Source organism: Brachyistius frenatus, unplaced genomic scaffold (genome assembly GCF_029030835.1).
Source record: "Brachyistius frenatus isolate BFR_SWC_R1_liver_20210118 unplaced genomic scaffold, ASM2903083v1 Contig_104, whole genome shotgun sequence".
In the NCBI taxonomy this organism is placed as follows: domain Eukaryota; kingdom Metazoa; phylum Chordata; class Actinopteri; family Embiotocidae; genus Brachyistius; species Brachyistius frenatus.
This window is the reverse complement of record NW_027210703.1, coordinates 24,708-48,962: the sequence shown is the minus strand read 5'-3', so window position 1 is coordinate 48,962 and position 24,255 is coordinate 24,708. Positions and strand designations below refer to the sequence as shown.

The 24,255-nt window shown below is 38.7% G+C and overlaps 3 protein-coding genes across 3 annotated transcripts in view; 2 read left to right on the top strand and 1 right to left on the bottom strand.

Annotated features, from left to right (window-relative positions):
- Nucleotides 1-439: 439 nt before the first annotated feature.
- LOC138628731 (uncharacterized) lies at nt 440-4,137 on the bottom strand. The gene is made up of 3 exons (XM_069711922.1): nt 3,970-4,137; nt 2,991-3,323; nt 440-2,776 (listed from the first exon to the last, which is right to left on the bottom strand). The coding sequence occupies exons 1-3, from the start codon at nt 4,037-4,039 to the stop codon at nt 2,772-2,774; spliced, it is 408 nt and encodes a 135-aa protein (XP_069568023.1). The 5' UTR covers nt 4,040-4,137; the 3' UTR covers nt 440-2,771.
- An 822-nt stretch (nt 4,138-4,959) lies between these two features.
- LOC138628754 (C-type lectin domain family 4 member G-like) lies at nt 4,960-8,763 on the top strand. The gene is made up of 6 exons (XM_069711980.1): nt 4,960-5,032; nt 5,830-5,922; nt 6,296-6,523; nt 6,648-6,799; nt 6,947-7,056; nt 7,870-8,763. The coding sequence occupies exons 1-6, from the start codon at nt 4,960-4,962 to the stop codon at nt 7,994-7,996; spliced, it is 783 nt and encodes a 260-aa protein (XP_069568081.1). The 3' UTR covers nt 7,997-8,763.
- Nucleotides 8,764-15,712: 6,949 nt separating this feature from the next.
- Nucleotides 15,713-24,255, top strand: part of sh3bp5b (SH3-domain binding protein 5b (BTK-associated)) — a 30,201-nt gene continuing 21,658 nt past the window's right edge. The window contains exons 1-3 of the mRNA XM_069711963.1: nt 15,713-16,058; nt 16,933-16,995; nt 22,387-22,515. Coding sequence (XP_069568064.1) covers nt 15,981-16,058; nt 16,933-16,995; nt 22,387-22,515 — 270 coding nt within the window. The 5' untranslated portion in view covers nt 15,713-15,980. The remainder of the gene's footprint in view (nt 16,059-16,932; nt 16,996-22,386; nt 22,516-24,255) is intronic.

The following is a 24,255-nucleotide window of genomic DNA, read 5'->3' as shown; positions in this document are numbered from 1 at the left end:
ATTAGAACAAAATTTCCTCCTATTAGTCTGCCACTATCTGTGACTCATGATGGTTAATAATAAACTGCCTTGTCAGTCTGTGGGAAAATCAAAAGGCTCATAGCAGAAGCCTGGTCATACCAAAACAGTAAAGTACCCATGATTTTTTTTTTTTAGAGTGCAAAACACAGTTTTCTAATCAAATAATTTGTTGAATTGTATATAAATCGGTAATTTCAGGATTCAGCTCGTGAATTTAAACATTTCATTTATTTGTGTGTTTACAATTGATCCTGTTTTATATATGAATGTCAGTTTTACGATACGACCTCATCTCTATTATATACTTTTAGCCTTAATGTTATATGTCTGGTTGTGCAGTATTCATCGATCCAAATGTCCATTCTGAACTCGTGTTGCATTTCCTTCTTTGATATTCAAGTAACTATGAATGCAAAGATTTGATTTGATTTCATAAATTTATTTTCATATTGCCACAATCATCTAGTAGGAGGATCCCGTGTGAAGCAAATGATTTTTACAAGAATATAAGTTTGACCACATAGAAGAAGGTCCATCAAAGCACAATCACCAACAAGCAGCATGAGCAGGAAGCCATCTTGGCCTCTGTAGCCTGGCTCACGTGCTGCTGATAAATGAGACCGCTGTGAGGAATCAGTGTAGGTTTCTGTGAAGCATCTTAAAAGACGCTCTGAATGTGGCTTCCTGTTCAGCAACTGTTCCTATCACCTTTTTATTTCCTCCTACAGAAAACGTAGAAAGGTCACAGAGCCTCTCGGAACTGAAATGTGATTTGATGTTTGGTAACAATTTGACCAATTGCCTTTTAAATACAAAAATTGCCCCGTTTTATACTGTAAACATTAGGTTACTTTATTTCATGCTTTCTAGATGGAGGAGTAGCAAGCTATCGGGGCCCTAGTTTAAAACCAAAATTATCAATATTCATATGTGAAAAGGTAAAAGTTTAAGTTTGTTTTATTTTTTATTTTTTTTTTACTTTATTTAATAAATACATTGACAAATGCTTTTGTGTAAATACCCTGGTTGCCCTTGTTTGGTCTATATATATATATATCAATCATATAATCAATTAAAATTTTCTCCTGATATAATGTTGCTGAATGAAGAGAAGATCTCCAAAGATATTATTTCATGATGAATTTCTAAATCAAATTTCACAACATTCCATTGTAGTTGAGATATTTCACTTAAGTAAAAATATCAAGCTCATGGAGGCGCTCAACGAAAAGTCAGGGAATCACCGTAGTCAGTATGATACATCAGCTGAGGACCATGAATGGACAGACATTGGAGCCAATCCAGATGTTGAGATTTTTTTTTACTGAATAATTTTAAAAATGTAACCTCATAATGGCACTAAATGACAAGTCAGGGCATTAGCAAAGTCATTAGAATGTATCCTCTGAGGACCATGAATATAAGTCCATTTATATCAAAAGTCTTTACCAAAGGTAGTCACGAGTTATTTCACCGGCACCTTGAACCTTTGGGACAAACTGCCAACTCATTTTAAGACCAGACAAAGTTCTGTTTTATACACTGCTTGATTGTTCTTTAACGCAGAAAAATCCTTTAATCAGACTGTACACGTGACTTTAAACATGATTTCAGAGCAGCACACTGTAATTACTGCAGTTTCCTGTCCTATGGTTTGGTTTGTAATGCCCTCCACTATTATAGTAAAAAAAAAAAAAAAAATAGATAAATGGGGTGAAAAGGCTGTAGTGGAATCATATTTGAACGTTTCTTCCGGAAGGATATTAAAGCAGTTCAACTCCAATCTTGGTTTTCATGTTTTTTCTTCCTAGGGAAAATCGAAAGTACGGTCTTTTTTCTGCAATGCCTCGTGGGGATTTTCGGCATTGGGAAATGCGAGTTGAAAAATACAATCTTGTGGCTGCACATTTTATGAATCACCAAAGAGTTCAGGTTATTTATTGCTGTGAGTCTAACACCTTTTCACAATCATCTGATGTGTGCCGGCAAACCAGCACGTTACTCAAGGTTTTCATTTGTTCCGCTGAATCTCTGTTGCATAATCTCTCTTTCTCTCCATTAATTTTCATTGTTTTTCTACCTTTACATTAGAAATGTGTACAGAGCCTGGTTTCCCAGTGACATGAAGATTTCATTTTCAAATTGCATGTTATTATTTTGACTTTGGGCACAGACCCAAATTATTTAGTCAAATCTGTCTCTTTCCTGACTTAATTTATGAATAAAAATATGAATAAAATCCTCTATGTATCGTAATATAGTGCACTTTATGAAAAAAAAAAAGAGAGAGAGAGAAAGAAAATGTGTTAATTAATAAGCCACTGAAACACAGCGGTGTCTGTTTTTGGCTGATCGGGCAAATAATATATCTAGCCAAGCAACATATTTCATATTACATTCATTATTCAAATGTCTTACAAAAGACCAATATTCACAACACAAACCACATACAGCCTACTACACATAGTACATGGCAAAATTAATTTGCATATGTATTATATGAACCACCCAAATACAAACCACAGTAAAAATCTGGCTAGTTATAATCCAGAAGTCACACTTGATGATGAAACATTAAAAGACAAATAAAAAAATGTCGCTATGGAATAAACCCATTGAAACATAATCTTTGTTCAATTCGCTCAAAACAGGACCAATATGAGTTTTGTCTCAAAATAATTGTGGAAAATATAGTCTGGGTCAGCCATCTTTCGTCATCCTCTGTGAACAGAGCCAGCTCGGTCAGATGATCAATCTGCAAGAGAACATAGAGAATGTGTCATCTACGGTGTAAAATGACACATTTCCTTCCCACTGTATTAAAATTGAGGAACAAATTACACCACTTTAAGTACAGCTGTATGCGCCCATGAGCCAAAGGTCGTCGCCAACTTGAAGTTCAAACAACAACAACAACAAAAAAAAAAATCCACTCAGTTACCATAATGTTCCTTTGATGAAGACCATACCTTTGACGACGATCTTGATGAAATGCCCCATCGCGCTCTCTTCATTCTCACATTCTGCCGCGCACTGATATCGACCGTCGTCTTTTGGCGTCACGTTGAGAACCTCCGTCACGACCAGTCTGCGTCTGATGTTGCCGTTGGACACCGTCTCGTTCACTGTGGTGAAGTACTTTCTGGGGTCGGTCAGCGGCACATTTGGTTTGGCACTTTTATGCCAAATGACATCCACCATGCCACATTGCACAAAGTGATAGTGCGCCTCGCAGGATAGTTTGGCCGACGAGCCTCGAGTGGTGGTGATGGTACGCTGTGGGTAAAGGACCTCTAAGGTATCTAGAACACAAAGGACACAATTTGAAAGAACAAACGAAATAGTTATTAGTCAGTTTACACTTTTTTTTTTTTTTTTAGTCCTTTATTTATTTTAAATAGCTTAAAGGAAGTGTTTGTAATTTGGGAAACACTCTTCAAACTAACGCCACTCTCATACCCATCTGGGAAATATACTTCTTCAGCAAGCCGCTGAATAGCGTCGCTTAAAAAAAACAAGCGGGTGATAACCTGGCTCTATCTAAAAAAAATGAATTACAGTATGTACTTTACTCTACTCTGTTCTATGGCAAGTAAACTACAGTTCATACGTTGTAAAAAAAAAAAATACAAAGTCACACTATCAACTTAATCCTGAGGGATTGTTTTTGTAAAGATTTAAAACTCTGTGTTTGGTTTCGCTTTAATAACAGTTTTACAAACACCCCCAAGTTTGATTTTTACCAGCTTAAAATTTCAGATAAAACTGCCACAGACACTTTCACTGATATTTGAATAATATACTTTGGTCTACAGTGTAATTCAACTGAAGTATTACTTCTGGTTTCTAAAAAAGACACTCTGGCTTTCTTCTGACTGTGCCACTATCTTGTTGTAAGAAAACAAAAGAGTAAAACGTCTCACATATCCAAAAACATAGTGAACTAACCTTTATCCTGAGCAGACAACAGACCAAATGTCATCAACAACAGCAGCGTAGCTGCAGTAAACCAAGTCATCTTGTAACACACGCTGGAGGATATACACCAAAGATGAACACGACGGACTGCAGCGCAGGTTTAAGAATGGCCGACTCAGATTTCACTTTCACTGAGACGCTGTCTTTGAACTGTGGAAGTGTGTCTGCTGGTGTGTGGGTGGAGGATGTGTACCCGTGTGCTTGAAGGTGCACAGCCTGGTCTGCATTTCTTCCGACCACTAGACACTTACAGCTTTTTCAAGATCACTGTTTCCATTGTTGAGGTGTTTTTTGTTGTTGCACCAAAACATTTTCATGTTGCATGTAGAGAGAGTGCTTTCCATTTCTCTGATCAGTTTTTGTTGTTGTTATCGTTTAAGCTGCAATCGTCTTAAAAATCATTTTTAGTTTGACTACATGTATCGGTGTGTCTGTAGTTTGATTTAAAATGTTAGAGATACAAAATGAAAACGGCACATAGCTTGTACATCACATATCTTGAGAAAACGTGGTTGTTACAGTGATGATGTCACCCTTAGGTTGATGAATTTATGTATATATAAAATCACCTAATGCCGTATTAATATTAATTAAAGAAAGATAGATAGAGAGACTGGTTGAGAAAGATAGTGAGAGAGTAGATGTATATACATTTATATAATAGATATATAAGGCACAGGTCTTAGTTTTCTGTCTATATGTTTAGCAAGTTGCAACATTTAGTGACTGACGTGTATTAACACGCTTTTACTTGTGTATCCAATATTGGATAGTTTTTATATGTGGTCTGGTGACACAAGTGTTATTGGGAAATTGGTTACGATGGACACCAGTCCACTATGACTTCATGAACACACCCCCTCACCTGAAGACAGCTGAGTAGGCAGTACAGAATATTTCATAGGACAACACACTGCCTGTCTCTGACAGTTCATCCGAGTCGCGGAAAGAAGAATGGACATGGAATATTACGTCAATTCAGCTGCTGATGAAGCGAGGGATCATCCAGAGAAGACAGAAAATTGTTGCCCAGGTCATAAACTTTTTTGTTTTTCCTTTAGTTTCTTTTTCTTGGACTTTTCTGTTATGTTTTATAAGGAGTTTGCACCTTTTTTTTGTTGATTAAATGATCCACACGTTCTGTAAAATACTCATAATTGCCAGTTTATTATGCATAGTGAAAATGAATACCATCTCACACAGCAGTCATATGAATCCTTTAAGAAGGTTATAATGTTGACATTTTATTGAAACTGTTTTTGAGCTGTTAAACTGTGTGATCAGTTTGGAGGATGTAGTTTGTAGTGCAGTGTAGCAGAGGTGTTTCAATCATTTAACTTACCCTCATTGATATAAATGGAGTGGTCAAAATAATAGAAACACTTGTCACTATAATGCAATACAATTAAACCACACAACAAACATAATTGGTATGTATAAAATCTAATATTGAGTGTTCAAAACATTCTTTATATGTCGTTACGACTGAAGGAATGCTGTTATTACTCATGTTTGTTGTTTTATTGTTTTTATTTAGGTTAGGTTAGGTTAGATAGTTACTTTATTAATCCCAAGGGGATTTTTTTTAAATTAGGGATGTGGGTTCATTTGTTGAGACATGTTTGAGCTGTTTGTGAACCTTCTTAGAAATGGTGACACCGTGGAGAGTCCCTATGTTGCAAATCGTATTTCAACACTGTGCATGTTACAACATTTTCATCCAGTGTGTCACATTTTGCTCAGATAGGACAGCTTCTCTGTTGAGCTGCTAATGCCTATACAGGTATATGGTAATAATCTTTGTGGGTGATGTGGGTTTGTGCCCCGCAGGAAGGTCAAAGGTCTACAGCCTGGTCGGAGTCAGTGTCGGCCTGCTGTGCATGCTACAGTCAGCTCTCAATGTTTCTCTGCGCCTAAAAGGAAGTGAGTACCAGCTCCCATATTCCACAAAATACAAGAACAGCAACTGAGTAGTCAAAATCCAGATTTCATTTGAAAAGCTAAATAGACTTGTAGAAGAAATATTTCTAGACTCTGACTTGAATGGTTCAAACGTGCTCTCTGTGGATCATCTCGTCACAGCAGTGAATTTTGTAGTGAGTTATTCCTCAGACATTTTGTGAAACTTGGCTGTATTAAGATATTAAAATGTTTCAAAACAGCAGCCTCCTCATGATTTGAATGCCAACAAAAAAAAAAATGCCAAGAATCTTATTTTTCTCTTATGAGGAAGTTGTGTGAGGTTTTGACTCACAAAAAGAGGAGCAACTTTTTTTTTTTTTTTTCTCCTTCCTAGTTGGGTCATGCAACAACCACATCAACTCTACCACTGTCACCCTGATCCCATTTACTGACATCAGCACTCATCGTCTGGAGCGAGACCGACTGGTAAACAGAATCAGAGAGTTAGAGGACAGTACCAGCCACCTGATCGAAGACAATAACATATTAAATGACCTACTCAGACAACAAATAAATCAGGCAGTGCAACTTCAAGCTGAAATCAGAAGGCTTTCTCAAGTGGGTGAGTGTTTTATATTTCTAAAATATTTAGCAGTTATTGCTTTTTCAGCGCTCGCTTGACACCTTGGGATTCTTGTTTTGTCTGTTTTTCCAATCCTGTTCTGAACTGTCCTGTTGACAAGCAGGACAAACGCCCCTGAGCTGCTCCCCTGGATGGCGGTTGTACATGTCCAGCTGTTACCAGCTTTCCACTGAAGAAATGAGCTGGAACAACGCCAATGAAGACTGCGTGTCGAAAGGCGCTCATCTGGTGATTTTAAATGATGAAGTGGAAAAGGTATAACATTTTCTCTATTAGGAATGTTTGTACAAGCCATGTTATTGCTGCAAAAATTCTTACCCGAGTAAAAAATCTTCCGCTCATCAACCATTTTTTCATAATTCCTACCAAAATCAAATCTAAATCACAAATTCCTCCCATCAGGATGTTCTCCGTATTTTTGGACATACTGATGTGTGGATCGGGTTGAGAGCTCAGTTTAAGCTGTTTACGCTCATGTGGACATGGACGTGGGAGGACGGAACCACGATGCTGTAAGACTTTTTAAATGTTTCTCAGTGTGTAATCAAGGTATCCATTAATGAATGACACAATAGCCATAATTTTGCAAAAATAATTTCTGTGCAAATCAAGTAATGAATCAGTTTCAGGGTAAAAAAACAACAAATCACTTGTTACTTTGGATGATTTTAAACCTGTCAGCAACAGAAATGAAACAATGTTAGCAGTATCTTTGAGTGTTTCAGGCCACCTGAATGAATTGAGTCCCACATTTGCGCTCTTCTAACACTGCTTTACTCCAATCTGGCTCTTTTACAGCTAAGCGCTCCACTTTCTTAATGTTCAAACTTTGCTTCAGCTGCAAACAAGCATCATGCGACTGTACAAGCCCATTTCCAAACAAGTTGAGACGCTGTGTAAAATGCAAATGACAAAACACAATGCAATGATTTGCAAATCACATAAACCATATCTAATTGAAAATAGACCAAAGACAACTTATCAAATGTTGAAACGGAGATATTTTATTGTTTATTTGGACAGGGTCATGTCCAACACTATTGTGTTGTTTTTACAACACTCTGCAAACATTTGGGGAGACCAGACCAGTTGCTGGAGTTTTAGAAGTGAAACATTGTCTGCTTCTTGCCTGATATAGGATTCATGGAACATTTTACACAGTGTCTCAACTTTTTTGGAAACGGGTAGTTCGAGGCCATAAAACTAAGACAATGAGCTGGTGGAGGCTTTGTTACAAGACCCAAATTCAAGGAAACTCTGATTAATACAAATTAAGTTGAATGTTTATGATGACATTGGGGATAAGAACTGTTGTACTGTTACAGGGAATGGATGCCTTCAGTCTTTCAACCTGGATCCTGCGCCATTGCTAGCATTTTTGACACTTTGAGCTATAATGGCGCCAAATGCAGCGAACAACATTATTGGGTGTGTGAGAAGGAGCTGAAGTGATACACCACCTCCACCAAACCTCAGTCAAACAACAACTATTTATCATTAAACATCAAGTGACACAACAAGGAAATAATCCTTCTATATATCTTTTATTCCTTATTCGTGTCGTTAAACAGTTACGCGTATTTAAAACTAACGTACCTATATATACATTTCATTCATTGTTGATTAATTATGTTTTTTTTTTCTTGTTGGATGTAATCTAATGGTGTGTTCTTTCTATGACTGTATATGAAAAGAAAAAAAACAAGCAATTGATGAGGTGGTTGGCTAAAGTTTCATTCAGACAAAACCTCCGTCTGTCAAGTTGCTTTTTGACTCTGGTTAGTAAACAAATACCGATAGAATGATACTGTCTTTTATGTTTTAGTATTAGTAGTACTAGTTATTAATTAGTATTATATTTTTTCACAGCCTAACTTGTTTGCATGTTTAGCCTATTTCAGACTTTATACAGAAGAATAACCCAAATTGGGAAATGTCTGCCCACTCAAACAAGATTAGGGTACTTTAAATCATAATATAAGAATAAACCTGAATATGATAAACAGATTTTGCAGGGTAAATAAAAACAACAACAAGACACAACTCATAAAGCAAAAAACAGAAGTATGAAATTAGAATAGTGCAGTAATAAGGGAGGAAACTGTTAAAATACCGCCAACACAGGACATGAAATCATAAGGGAAGTAAAACAGTGTGACAGTCGAGTGTGTATATGTAAGTGGGTGTTGTTTTTAGAAAAAAAAGTCTACTATCAAAGGATCTTGATCTTTACCTAATTTGATGACCTTTTGTACTCGAGGATTGCCAACTTTTTTTTAACCTTTAAAAACAATTCTTGATGTGATTTTCAATTTAAAATGTTTATAGAGTAAAGGACGTTGTGCAAATAATTAGTTGTAATAAGCACTACTGCCCACTAGAGGATGTTATTATATTGAGGTACATTTTGGATGCAGCTGCAGAGCCTTGTTTTGTATCAAAAAAAAATATTTATTTGATTATATTAAGTTATAATCTTTGAAAAGGTGTTGCAGTGCTTGAATCAAACAGCACATTCAGTTTATTCGGTATCAGAACTTATTGTACTTACATTTTTTGAGTGATGAATAAACTTTTTAATGGCAATTGTAATTGTTTCATTTAAATGTTGTTATAGCAAACTGTTTGATGTCCTTTCTCTGTAGAAAATAATTCTTAATGAAAACAGTTTACTGATATTTTAGATGACACAAACACCACAAATGTAATTCTTTCTATTCCATTCTATACTATACTAAATAGTGGTTTGGTTGCAGATAAAGAATATCTCAAAAGATGATGATCTAAAACAGGTTAAAAACACCCCAGAATCACATTACTTCTATGTCCTTGTCTTTCAAATTGATTTTTCCAGGGAAAAGGTTATCTTTGCACTTAAGTATTTTTACTTCCTTTCAGTTGGGTGACTTGTCAGAGACTGATTACGAAAAACAAAAGGATTGAATTGATTTCACGGAAACTGAAACAGCTTGTCTATTCGTCCCTTTGGCAAGCTCCTATAACAACACAATACTCTATACTGCCACTGTATAACTCAGGCCTTCTTTTAGACATGTGTAGTCTGCAAGCCAAAGTTTGAGCGAGTGCACCTTTAAACTCCTATTAACGGTGCTGAACTTGAACTGGTTGCTCTTAGTTGCTCCTGAAGGTAGATGACTAAAACGTGCAATGCAAATGTAACTGGACATTGTTGCGTCCTGAGTGGCTGTTGGTGAGCTGTCCCTGGAAAGAACAGCACGCCCCAGTTCCTTATCCTGTGGTCCGGACGCAGACAGGAAGACGAAGGGAAGGGGACACAGGTCAGGTACCGAGCCTCGCATCAAGGTCTCCCTCATTACAGCACGAAACATCCACGCTCTGCTTCCACGCCGTCATGTAACATCCTGAGCGGCACACACCCTCATTAGTGTACAATCTGCACGACACAATGCGATTCACATCTCGTCGAACAACAAACATTCAAACTCTGCCTCTTACCTTAAAGGATGAGGCTGGAGTTGTTCAGACCAAATCCAACTATATGTGTTAGTCTCAAGTTTTGTAAATTCCGATTGCTTCCTGCTGAAGATGTAATTATTAATACATTGGGTTGCAAATATATCGTCTCACTTTGGCTTAGTAGTTTCCAAATAGCCAGCCACTCTACTTCCTAACAAATTGTACTCAAAGAAGTAAAAGCAGTCAACCTTGTTGGGAACTATTTTCAGTGACAAGTTAATCCACTTTCTTTTTTTTCACCTGAAAAAACATCCCCAAATACACTCAGTAACTTTTACCTTCACCTAATGAACACTGTAAATTAGGAAGAAAATACTGTCCTTATAACAAGAAGTCAGTTAATCTAATCAGTTAATCGTGACAATCTGTTTTTTTTATGGAATATTGCTTTATTGTTAGATACTGTAGACAGATGTGAATTTTAGATTTCAGCCATATACTCAATTTGTTGTTTTACCCGAATATCAAAGGGAATATTTTCACCAAGAACTTGAGGAAAATATTCAGGATTTGCCATTTTAACTGGAGCATTTCCTCACGGTCTGACTTTGATACGAAATTAATTAAGAACGGAAAGAAAATATTGACTGAGGAAGAAAGAAAAGTCGGATTCCTGTGCAACACCGTCGGTTTAAGGTTAACTTTCCTTCTACTATAACATTTGGCACCTTTCCATCTCGGCTGTCCAGGCATTCAGCTGACACTCTTACCCCAACCACTTAAACGAGTGCCTCGGGAGCGTAAGCCTAAACAAAGTTAAACGGATACAATCTGCTCCTCATCTGCCGTGAATGCGTGCACTGTGCTGATACGCACAGCACACAACACATTGCCAGCTCGTCCACCATTCACAGTTTAGCCATTTAGCTGACACTCTTATCGGGAGTTACTCACAATGAGGGGACGTTTAATTTCTTAGATCACCAACATTACAAAGCGGGTAAAAAAAATGTGGAGTAAAAATCAAGGGGCAGACAGGAGAAGGGGAGAGATGAATCAAGACGGCAACAGCTTCTTATGTGTCACTGATAAAGAAAAAAAAACCACTCCATGTTTCTAGTGGCTATCAGGAATCTGCTGACAATGTCCTGTTCTGGCAAGTTCACAAGGGCTGGAATTTTCTGAATGTTTTGGAAATGCATAACAAAAACATGATTAAAAAGATTTTATTCAGTGATACAATCCTACATTGCTGCCATTTTTCCAGTGGGATCTTCAGTAAGTCCGTTTTTTTTTTTTCTTCCTGTTTCACTCACAAACTAACAAATTATCAATGAATAATAAATCAAATACTTCAGGTTGTTATGCATTATGTCATAATCAAATAAACCAAATGAATGCAGTATGAAGGCGGTCACTCATAGCTCCAAATGCACACAGAACTATACCACTGTGGAGCTTCTTTTTTTCCCCATCTTGAATAAGTTGTTTTGGTTTAATGGGACATTTGCTGTAAGATTCAGGATTAGATTTGTGGTAAACAAGCAGACAGACAAAAGTGTGAGACAAGCTCGTAGAAAATCCAGCAGCTATAGGAACAGATATTTTACAGGGGGTCAGTGTTTGATGATTTCAACTATTTTTTGGGGGGGTTAATAATAATAATAATAATAATAATAATAATAATAATAATAATAATAATAATAATAATATGTGCCTCCTTTATGTCATCCTAACAGTTCCATTATATCCACCCAGGGCCTTTTCTTCAGATATATTTCCAACTTTTTCACAGACACCTCTATTGTGTTTGTAAAACTGTGTTACACTTTTTAAATTTACCATTCCTGTCACCACAAATTATTCAACAACTTTTGGAGTTTTTCTGCCCACTTGTGGCTACAAATGTAATTCGTCAAGAAACGGTCAAGTAATCTATGAATAACGATTCACAACATGAAAACCATATTTGCCTCTTGATGAGGAGGGTGTATATACGGCAGTACCTCATACTGAACACACATATGCCTGAAGTAATCTTTAAGGAGTATATCCGGCTTTCTTGTTTTTTTCCTCTCTGATTGCGGTACTGGCACAAATGTCTCTGTCCATAGCTGTCGTGTTCCTTCTCCTCGTCTTATCAACAGATTTGTAATCTAAAGTCCTTCTATCTCAGACTTGGTGTACCACACAATCCGGCATTGTCGTCATCAAAATGTTTTTCTTAAGCAATGCGTTGAGCTGATGTAGGAGCTTTTAGCTTTAGGTTTCACCCACCATAAGTAGCAGAGGTTGAGCTTTTACAACATATTGAGAAAATGTAACGTTAGAAGGGAAAGTATTTTATATATTAGATATTTGTAAGCAGGACTGTGATTTCATTTAGTTTCAGATTTGTTGTTTTTAAAATTCTCCCTCCGTTTCTAACAGCCATTATCTGAACTACAACTCTCGCATATCAGTCCCATATATTTTTTTATTCACATTATATTTAAAATTATGGTTCCAGATTTCTTATGTTGCCCAACCTACTCTAGTATACACAGTATATGATATATTTCAATGCCAAGTTACTTACTGAAGACTGATCTTTCTGTCTGGAAGTAGCGATATTTCATGATGACAGTAAACTAATAGCCAAAGACACGTACATTCGCGCAGAGGTCAGTAAGCCAGGGTTACGACCGAGGTTTAAGAGCAAGGCGAGGACACTCCAGTCCATTGCTTCCTCTTTAAAAGGGTTTGGGTATCCTGTTATTCAGACAAATCACCAGCAGCCTGAAGAGACACAAAACATGCTGATATGACTCTGGATATCCTTCAGGCTCCACAGGGCGTTGTGATCTCCTCTAGCAGAGATGTTGAGTTGCAGTCCTGTGGGGAATGGCGAAAGTAGGTATGCATATAGATGTGTGTCAGCATACAAAATCTCACCTTCACCTTCAGTGTGACTGAAGAAGCACTTTAGAACATCCACTCTTTAGCAGCTATGGTCAAGGCTTTGACTCCTGCTGAGCAGCAACAGCTTTGTATGGCTAGTTGTATATTTCAATTTTATGCCAAAGGAAAAGTCAAAGATTTTGCTAATTTAGTTCAAATAAGGAATCAGATTGACGTGAAGAAAATAGGTTTGGCTTAAAATCTTCTCTCAGAGTCATTTAAAAGGTTACTTCTAATTTTTGTGCAATGTTAAAACTGCATGTTATTAGGATGACTCAGGGATATAGCCAGGATTTAATTTATTCAACTATATCATTTTATCTTATGTAATTGTTATGGTTTAAATGCTGTATATTGAAACATAAATACTTACAATTTAAATATAGTGAGGCTAAAAGCACCAGAACAATCCACTTATCAAATCATATCCAAGATATGAATTCTACACTTGCATAGAATAAAATGTTCCATGGGTTTGTACACCTTTAGGTTTTCGGAGGTAACTGTTTAAAAATTAAAAAAAAAAAAAAGTATCACCTACTTAGTTGATTAAATAGTTATAGCACTCTTACACACTAGTACATTAAATAACATACAGCTTTGGCTTGAAAGTCCTTCAGGATGATTCTAAAGGATGATGCGTTTATCTGATGTGCCTTTCACTATCATGAGTACGTGCTGTTTATTATGAGTGAAGGTCAAAATTGTATCTTGAATCAATGAAGGTTGCCAGCTTACAAAAGCCTTGATTATACATAGATGTATTATTCCACTCTTCGTTCACATGAGATGTGTCCATCAACAGACATGTTCTTGTAAGAAAAGTTGAAAATCTTGATGGCAAGGCTGCTACAAAAGCCATTTGAGGTCTTTTCTTTTGTTATTTCTTTGGCAAATGGTGTGCGTGTCTGAGCCACTCTTCCAGCCTCACCCTTGAAGTATATATACACAGGCACATAGAGTTGGTTATGCAACCTGCATAATGCCTCCTCGGGCCTCTGTCTTTTCAATCTCCACGCTCTCAGTACTTTCTCCTCTGGTGAGCAAGAGGAACGAAAACAAAAGAGGTTAAGGAGCGATGCCAGGATATGTCAAAAGAAAGTCTGTCTCCAGGGAGACTCTCGTGTCCTTGAACGCATCCGAATATTTTTGAGTGAAATGAGTGTTTTGTGTTCCATTTTACAGCAGATGAAAGTTTGTCATGTCTTTTGATACATTCAGTCTGAAGGTTAATTTGGAAAAGTCTCAAAGGCTGTCAAGGGGGGGTGCAGCATGCAAATGCCAGTATACTCACTGTAAATGAAGATCTGTCAGTGTTGAAAGTGTGGTATGTATTTATTAAGGTGTTTTCAGTCAGTAAAATCCATAGCTGTCTTTGGAATGACTTTTTACTAAAAACAAACAGTATTGCAATTATCTCATTTAGCTCTGAAATCATTAATATTGATGAGTGATTCACAGTTCTATAACCAAAACCAGAGAGGAAGTAAGGTTCACAAGTCAGAGAAACAGGAAACTCTCACATCTAGAAGTGTTTTGAGGCCAACAGACAAGCCTCTGTTAAAGCCCAAATCATTCTCGTAAAGTGTGTTTTCTGGTAAATAAAATTGCTGCTTGAATACAGGAGACAGAAACACACCACCAGCACGTCACTCGGATGACACTCAAAGTAAGACATTAAGAAATGGAGTCAGAAGAAATGTTTTCAAACTAATCTTATTGGGAAATAAATGAACTGATGTTTATGCACACAAAAGAGACAAAGTTTAGCTTTATAAAACTATTGCTCTACTCTAATCAGCCAATCAAATATGTTGTCCATTTGACACATCAGACATGATATTCATAATAAGCCTTTGCTATAGAACTATGTGCAACAGATGACGCCTTATTTCTGGGCTAGTCTGACTATAATTATATTATCTGTTATTTCTAACATATTAATTTATTTGTGTGGCACGAATGCAGAAAAGTGTTACATGTTGCCAGAAAACGACAGGACCTCAAATTCATGTCCGTTCATGTGTGATAGTTGAGTGATCTTATGAAGTATCCTACAATATTTTAATGGGCTAGATAATTATTTGTTTCAATAGAATTATCTAGGAAATGTGCAGATACAGGAGATCATTCCTGCCGACCGCAATAAGACTGTACAATAACTCACCTCTGGCAAAATAAGACTGTACAATAACTGTACAATAACTCACCTCTGGCAAAATCCATCACATAACAATAACACTGTTGACTGTGTTTCTTGGTTGTTTGTATATAATATATATAGATATATATACTGTACTGTATCTACTGTGCATTTTATATTTATATTTAATATTTAGTACTGCTATTTTACTGCTATTTTATTGCTTTTCTATTATTCTATATTATCTTATTGCTTCTGTATGCTGCTGTAGCGAAAAAAACGTCCCCTCGGGGATTAATAAAGTAACTACCTACCTACCTACCTACCTAACCTGTTTGCAATCTAAATAATTTTATTCTCAGTTCAAACATTTTCATATACAAACTAGATTTTTCTTTGCAGTGTGAGAAATTTTCTTTGAAAAAAAACAAAAAACGTTGTTTAAAAAAAAAAAAAAGACACCAAACTACTACCTTCATAATGTGTAAGAATATTTATTTTCAAATATTCCCAGTCGGACGGCACCTCGCCGCTGCATGGCACTAATCACCCGCCATACACTCCCCAGCCTCTCAGAAGGGGGCGTTCCCGCTCTGTGGCAGAAACACTGGTACTGTCGGTCATTTCAGCAGCGGGCTCAGTGTGGAAGGAGATCCCGACGAGGAGCGACGCTTTTGAGCCTCGGCCCGGCCAATACGAACCGGAATATTTCTTTTTCGAAAAGCCGTTCTTTTTTTTAAAAAAAAACAACAACAACAACAACAATAGTAATTGTTCAAATCCGAGGACAGAAGTACGTTGAATCCAGCTCGACGTGACCGGCTTGAGACAGATGTGTCCGTCGTGTCTGCGGCGTCTCCAGTTGTTGTAACGTCTGTCTTTGTTCGGCTGTGGCATCTTTCCTTCACCTCCAACATGGACCATTTACAGAGGGAGCACAGGTCGGACGACGAGGATGAATACGAAGAGGAGGAGGTGGACCCCAGAATTCAGGTAATGAGTCTTTACTTCCACTGCTTTAATCATTAATATTATATTATATATATATATATATGTGTAACCCTAAATATTCATTTCTAGCCCAGCACGTCCGTTTGTCTCCACACCGCTGCAGCTAACAGCAAAGTCTTAGCATGATGCAGCCTAAAAAAAAAATTCCTGAATAATTTTTTAATTTATTTTTTTACATTAGTAAAAGTAAACTTTATCTGTTCAGTTCGCATCTAAAATAATTCCTACAGCTGTGACAGGTTGTTATTTGAAGAGAGTGGCAAATGTGTTTCAAAAGCCACGCAGGCTGATGCAATTCAAGAAGAGGGTAAACTATGGACTCCAGTTTGGTTGTTTTTTTTTTAAAGAGAATCAGCCAATTATATCAGTAAAAATGAATAATGTCAAAGAAGATGTAGCAAAGATACAGCATTTAACCAAAGCAGAAATAAGTCAGACTGGCTATAAATACAACAGCAATGTAGTTTCCCAGGTAAATGATTGTTTATTTGTTTAAAGGTGAGAAAATGATGACAACTTTTTTTTTTTATTTTATATGGAAATATTTGGTCACCTGAGTTAGGTAAAATAAGAAGAAGAAGAAGAAAAAAAAAGCATTTGCTATCCATCTGTTTTGGAGGACGGATCTTAAAGGTGAAGTTATAGATTACATTTCCAGTGGTTTCATTCTCCAAATGTCACATCGCTTTAACATTTCGGATCAGTATTATTTTTTACATTCCTTTCCGTCCCACGTACATTTCATTACTTCCACATGTTGCTCGCTCCCTCCCTGATACTTCCAGGTATTATATTATATTATTCTCTCCCCCCGCCCCGCCACTCGCTTCACCTCTCCGTTGTTACTCTCTTCCAGGGCGAGCTGGAGAAACTCAACCAGTCTACCGACGACATCAACAGACGTGAGACGGAGCTCGAGGTCAGTCCTTTGACACGCGCGGAGCTTCGTACGCTGAATGTTTTCGCAGGTTATCTGGAGCGGCAGGTTATCTTTTGACTGGTAGACCACGCAATCGCACGCTCGCCACCGAGCGTCGGCAGACGCGAGTTCACGTCCACCGCTCGCCTCTGATCAGACAAAATGTTGACTGACGGGTTGCGAGATCAGACTGTCGGTTCGACTCTTCAGAAATGGGTGTTTTTTTTGAAGGCATCCCGGCGTGCAGAGGCAGCGATTTTTCTTTTTTTTTTCTTTTTTTTTTTTTAACTGAGTTACAGCTGGACCTTTGTACTGTCTCCAGGCCAAGTTCAGCTTTTCTTCTGTCTCAGCAGGTTTCAACATTCAGTGAATTGGCTGGCAACTTGTTTTGCGAGAGGCACTGACGTCCAGTTTGGTGTTGCAATTAACTCATTTGAGCATTCAAAGTCATTTTTAATGACGGCTGTAGCCGCGCTACGCCCATCGAGGCCTTTTACGTACCGCAGCTGATCTTTGTATCCAATTAAAGCCCAGTAAAGACAGATGACTTACATTTATGTGGGTCAACGACATTGTGTGGAGCTTTGCAGAGGTCAAAGTGCAAAGCCATGTTGGGGTCTGGAGTTTGAGAAGAAAAAGACGCGCTTCGGTGCCATGAAACGTATTAAAGATGGACTGAAGGAGAAACTAACCACGCACACGCACACACACACACACACACACACACACACACACACACACACACACACACACACACACACACACTGACAAGGCTGCTGTTCAGCTGCTCGCTCAGATCGATAAAATCACTCTCTCTCTTCCTTAAGGTAAATCTTAAATTAGAATACCTGATTACACCCTTTTGAAACTAATTCATCTTTGGCCCCACACCTGTCTGCGGTGGTGACGAGTCTCTTCTCTGTGTGCAGCTGCTGAGCTAGCCGACATCAGTAAATCGTAGCCTCTACCGATCGTCTGAATGGGAGGCGATTTTTGGGGAAATCTTCAAATTGTAGAAACAGAAAATAACCCTCTCCTGCAGCGCACGAGGCCCTCGTTTGCATTGTTTTGTTCAGTTTTCCTCGAAGGCTATGCTACTCCGGATACCCGTCCACGCGCCCGCGGGAATAAACATCGTGTTGACCGTTCAACCCTGACCAATGCGCGTTTCTGCCTTTTTCAAGGGAAGTCGTTTTCATGTCCGACAAGGACGTCTCCTGTTGAGGAATAAGACCGTCTGCTCTCAGGGAGTGGAAGACGCTCGAAAGCGGTCTCGCCGCATTCAGAAACAAAACATCTCCCTCTAGGTTTTTGTTTTTTTGTTGGTGTATTTATAGATGACATAACGTGGAGTGTCGAGGGGTCTGTACAGATAATGATCTCCTTATGCAAGTTTGAACTGACAAACAGTTGAATCACAACAAGAACATTTAGACTGTTAATGATTGGTCACTGGACAGATGATTACCAACAGCTCGTGACTTTTTTCTTTTAGGCCTTTTTTTTTTTAAGCAAAACTGGTAAAAAATACAAATACAATATATATGTTTCAGCTTCTTAAATGTGAACACCACTTTACCCAAAAGAGGATGTGGGTTTTAAAGCATTCATGCTGCCGATGAGAATTGATTTGAATTAATAATGATCCCAGTGTTTTGGGAGTTTCGCTGACGTGAAAGACATAATGCACCTTCACAGCAAATGATATTTAATTTCGCCCGAAAACCACAAGTTGCAGACACGAGGTCTCGGCATCATTTTGTCAAAGCTGAAGTGCGTCACAGTGCCAGCGTCCGAGCCCTGAGTGGGAGGACAGGGACTCTGCACTGCAGTCTCCCATCAGCGATAGAAAAATCGAAGAGACGGTGAGATACAGAGCAAAGGACAGAGAGGCAAGAAAGACAGATATGCATTCATACCTCTGTCGAAGTCATTTTTTTTTAAGCTCTCCGTCTCATAACTGTGTAGCTTTAAAGTCCATTTTCTGTTTCATGCAGTCTGTTCGTGTCTGTACTCCAGCACATTTGGTTGGAAATGAAACGATGAGTGTGAGGTTGAAGTGCTGAGTTTCAACTTCGAATTGAGAGGTGTTTTAAACGCGTGTGCAAACGGTGTCAAGGGTAAAAAAGGTCACAATTCCTTCCTTCCCTTAAAGCTGGAAGTCAGCACTTTAAGCTGCCTGTTTTACTTGTAATCCAGCGTGCTGGAAATGTTATTACAGTAAAGTAGCTCTTAGCAGAAGGAAATGCAGAAGGTTTAGCAGAAATAACGGAAGGAAACGTAGCATATGTTTATTGTCAGTCTATTATTTCAGTTTTTTTTTTTATGTATTACATACAATGCTGTATTAGCAGCTCTCCAAAGCCATACCTTCATACCTTTGTACAGCTTCCTTTGAGCTCAATGCTAATGGTTTGCATGTCAGCATGCTCACAGTGAGAATGCAAACGTGCTGATATTTATCAGGTGTTAATATTTGGCATGTTCAGCATCATAGTGTAACCTGCTAGCATTCAAACATTTACTTGCTCGTTTTACATGTATGTGATCATTAACCAAAGTGTTAGGGGAATTCATAATTTAACTTGACGATGACGCTACGTGGATGTTCAACAGATTACCGAAGGTAATACTGGAGGGGACACGAATGTCACTCAACATTCGTGACAGTTCATCCAATTTGTCGAGCTACTTAAAACGAAGAATGTTAACCTCCTGGCGGCCCTACGGGTTAAAAGTGATGAACTGACCGACCGATATAAAATCCCCATAGAGCCATGCTGTTATCGAAGATATATATATATAAAAAAATAAGACAGTGACATTGCATTAAAGAAAGTTTTGCTCATTTTTGTCAGTTTGAAGGTCGATAGCAGATGAATGGATGGAACAGAGGGGCTTTTTTTTTTTTTTTTTTTTTTAAAGGGGTGATGTAGATAAGAGGAGTGGACGAAGGACTAAACATTAGTTTGATAGAGCGGCCGGTGGCTGAAAGTCAAACTGGAGAGGACCGACTGATGTCCGTGAGCCCGAAGGGAACGGTACAGTCAAAGTCGAGATCAGCCTCAGACAAGAGTGGAAGCAAACTATGGATTCACCTTCCTGCACGGATACAACAGCCCAGACTGCTGCAGCCCATCACAGCCGCAGACCTGCGTGATCCAATCAGAGTGATGCAGTGCATGGTTAAAGACAGGCAACGCATTTTATTCATATTACAAACACAAAAAGTGGCTGTAATGGGACATGTAGGTCAACAGGCTCTTCATCTTGCCTTAACTTTAATGTCGTCTCTGGAATCTCTTTCACCCGCCGCGATATTTGATGTGGATAAACGGTTCATTCCAGAGGTCATCAGACCCAGCACCGCAAGATATAAATCCAGTGACTCCAGTAAATCCAGTCAGATGAAGTGTTGAATGACGTGTTCGACATCAATCATAAGTTGCAGAAGTGGAAAATTGTGCCATTTATCAATGCTTTACATAATTCGGGACCTTTTTTTTTTTTTTTCTTTTTTACAAATGATAAACTATGCATCTGTTTTAATGCTTTTTTTTTTTTTTCCTTCTTCTCTTCGCTCTTTATTAAGGCTCTGAACTCTTATTGTTGTTTAATATTAACCTGCTGGTGATTTGGGGTAACAAAACATTCTGTTAATGCACCCACGCAGTACGTCCGATACATTTTGGGGACGTTTAACTTAGGTGGGACTTTGTGGACCATTGTGGCTTTTAGACAAAATATCCTGGAGTTGACGCCATGAGAGGTCATTGTATTATTTTCCAACAAGTGTAGCATACATCTTAAATGGGACTCATTTTAGATCAAAGGAACTGCAAGCCGTGTCCATTTATTCCAAGAATCAGAAAAAGTAGAATTAAAACCGAGATGGTATTCGTGAGCTTCTTTTGTGCGGGGCGACATCGGCCTGACGGCGTGCAGCATTTGGTGAAACATCTCATTTGCAACACGCATGCCACAATTTGCAACATGACATCAATTCCTCTTGCTTATTTTGACATGTTTAAAGTTTAAAAAAAAAAAACAACTCCACTTGCCATGGGGATGGTAGAGCAAGTGGGGGGAGGGGGGGTTGTTGTGTTGTGTAACACTTTGCTTAAATACTGAGATTTGTGGTCTATAAAGTATGTGAGAAAGTTTTTTGTTTTTGTTTTACATCTGAACCGTGGTAGAAGACCTTACATCTTCGGTTGGCTTCGCAAATAACTTGCTTACTGAAAAAAAAAAAAAAGCTTGTTGCACATTTTTCTCACTTGTTTTTCTCCTTCTTGCTCCTTTGTTCTCGTTCTTAGAAGTTTGTGCCATTCGTGCCATTTATATAACCATAATGAAATTTCCGAGACAAATGTTTATCAGTCTGATGAATTCCCCTTCGACGAGTACAAGTGGACAAACAAAGGTTTCAGAGATGGAAGTTTGCTTTCGGGTCAGTTAAAAAAAAAAAGAAGAAGAAGTTGTATTGGTCATGAAGTTTTCCCTGTCGTGGGATTTGTTCTATTTCTCAGTGTTCATGCGGACAATCTTGTTCTCAGGGAATCTTTGTTAGCTTTTTCTGGCACGTGGTGTCAACACTTTCCTCGTATTAAATGAAGTGCAGTGTTCGGTAGCTTATGGTTCTTGTGTATAATTTAGACCAACATATGTGTGACATTATCTCTGGTGCTCCTTGGTTTTTGGAGCTTTAATTGTTTCTGGCTTTGACCCGTAGCAGTATCGGCAAATAGAGCCCCGTTTCATTTCCTCAACTAGCAGCTTTACAAGCTGCGAGTCGAATGTAGGTTAGGGGTCAGGCTCTACAACGCTCCTGTCAAATGATGTAGCAACTGTTCAACAAAGCAATATTTCTCAAAAGCTACACCGGAGCATGTTCGCTGACGAGAGTCGGGCACAGCAACATCTGATTTTCATCCACCACCTGCTGTTGTAGCTAACAATGACATTGAGCGCTGACTTGTCCTTGGTTGATTGCTTTTTCTTTTCTTTTTTTATTCATAGTGCTTTGCATAACTGATTACATTTAAGAAGATAAAACACTAATACACATTTTCCCTTTGTGGGAATGTGGCAGAGTTGTGAAGTCACCTAATTCAGGTTTCAGTAGGAGTGTTCATCGTAGAACTTGGAGTGATGACACTTTTCATTGTCTGGGTTCAGGCTGAGGAAAGCCATTTAATTCCTGTAGTAAGAGGTGTAAGGCGTCTTTGTACACCCGACTTTAAGGTATTGATGACCCGGTCAATTGCAAATTGATGTTTTTGGCTCATTTGGGCATTTGTACAATGATATAAGATGCCCCCCTTCCCAATCCCCCACCCCAGTTTGTTTTTACTCAAATCACTAACATTTTCCTTTCTTCCTTCTGACCAGGATGCGAGGCAGAAGTTCCGTTCGGTTCTGGTGGATGCCACGGTGAAGCTGGATGAACTGGTGATGAAGATCGGCAAGGCCGTGGATGAGTCCAAGCCTTACTGGGAGGCCCGCAGATTGGCCAGACAGGTCAGTCAGCAGGACATGAAAGGGACGTAGGGATGGTGGAACCATTCAGACCTTTCTTAAAATGTTTTCAGGCAAGTCCAAGTCATCGGTCGAGGCAAGTCCAAAACAAGTCTTGGGTTTTGTCAAAGCAATCCTCGAGTCTAGTCTAAAGTCCTCATACGCAAATCAAGCAAGTCACTTTCAAGCCTTTCAGGTTTGAATGCTGACCAATAAAATAGCATGGCATTCCATGATTTTGCTTTTAAAACCTGTGTTTTTCCACAGCCAGTCTATACAGATATACACAGGCCTGCTAACTAAACAGGAGACTCGGCGTATTTTGTTATGCATGGCCTGATAATCGTCTCATTTATTATTTATTGTGTGAACTTTGCAGGTTGAACGCTGAGACTTGATTGCTTTTGCTTTCAAAGCAGGTCAAGTATCAAGTGAATCCTCCGTTTTGCGACCCAAGTCGTACTCGAGCCAAAGTCTCGAGTCAGGAAACATTTGAGTTTTAGACGCGTTGGGTGGGCGATGGGATGGATGCAGTAGGATTTATAGAACACCAAGCTAACGAGGCATCAGGAAGTCATTGGTAACTTGTTTGATTAGGTTGATAATCCTGCATTAAGAGCTGAATACCACTGTTCAAATGACCAGTGGCATCCAAACCTGATTACGTGTGCATCCAGCTTTTACAGTTCCCCTAGAGGTGTTTCGCTTGTTCAAATCTTCAGTAGCCTTCGATTTACGTCTCATTAATTGGCTCACTTTGACAGTATTTCTCCAGCTTTTGGACGTCGCTTCTCGAGCTGAAAGAAGGATTCTCATCCAAGACGTCGAGTCAAATTCATTTTACGTGACCGATAAAACGTAGACATCCGTCGCAGTCTATATTAGCGAGGAAGGTGAACTCCACAATTATTTCAAGCCACGATCTCACTTCCCCTTTTTCGGCCTCGTCTCAGCCAAATGTGTGCTCGTGTGATGTGTGTAAATAAAAGGGGGAAGAAGCCACCTGCACATCTCGATAAGAGCCCATGCAGCTGTACGCATGCAGTCAGGAAGCGCAGCCGTCGACTGAGGCTTTATTGTGTGGTTTCGTGGCGCCCCGCCTGTGTAGGACACAGCTCATATAGACGGGCTATCAGCGGTGTTCACGTTTTCACAGGGAGATGCATAATTGCCGTCGGTGTCTCGAGTAATTTTCCACAGCGTGTTGAAATACAGGCATATGGCGAAAGAGATTATGTAAAGTGGAATTGCAGTTGGACTTCCCCCTTTTCATTTTTCTAGCCTGTACTCGGCTCTCTGTGAGCGCTGCTGTTACTACAATGATTAAGCGCTTCGTGGAAAAGTAGAAATTTATCAAGTTTGTGCACAAAAGTACAAAAATGAAATCCGTAACATTCAGATTAGATATAAAGACAAAACTATACTGTGGATTCGCTTGGTTTTTGTCATTTTGAGGTATGTCCCCGTATTTAATCTGAGATTTGTCACAAAATACCAGAGGTTGATTGCATGATATTATCCAGCACCGTTGGTAGCTTTGTCTTCAGCTTTCGGGTTTCCCATTGGTAATGCCACTACTTCAGGCGGCGAGGTCACAAGACAGTCCATTTACGGATTGCCCCTTGATTATTTATACAAATTAAATCGGTTTCACGTGACGACATAAATGATACATATGTCTAGTATTTGTTGGAAAAAGGAAACGTCCTCTGTGGTTGTGCTGTACCCAGCGTCTCAACATTA

Bases quoted from the DNA above. Each gene is read 5' to 3' on its own strand.
- LOC138628754 (XM_069711980.1), top strand. From the start codon at position 4,960: ATGGAATATTACGTCAATTCAGCTGCTGATGAAGCGAGGGATCATCCA. The intron at 6,524-6,647 runs GTGAGTGTTTTA...GTTGACAAGCAG, and splicing joins CAGAAGGCTTTCTCAAGTGG to GACAAACGCCCCTGAGCTGC. The intron at 7,057-7,869 runs GTAAGACTTTTT...GTACTGTTACAG, and splicing joins GAGGACGGAACCACGATGCT to GGAATGGATGCCTTCAGTCT.
- LOC138628731 (XM_069711922.1), bottom strand. From the start codon at position 4,039: ATGACTTGGTTTACTGCAGCTACGCTGCTGTTGTTGATGACATTTGGT. The intron at 3,324-3,969 runs GTTAGTTCACTA...TTTGTGTTCTAG, and splicing joins GTTGTCTGCTCAGGATAAAG to ATACCTTAGAGGTCCTTTAC.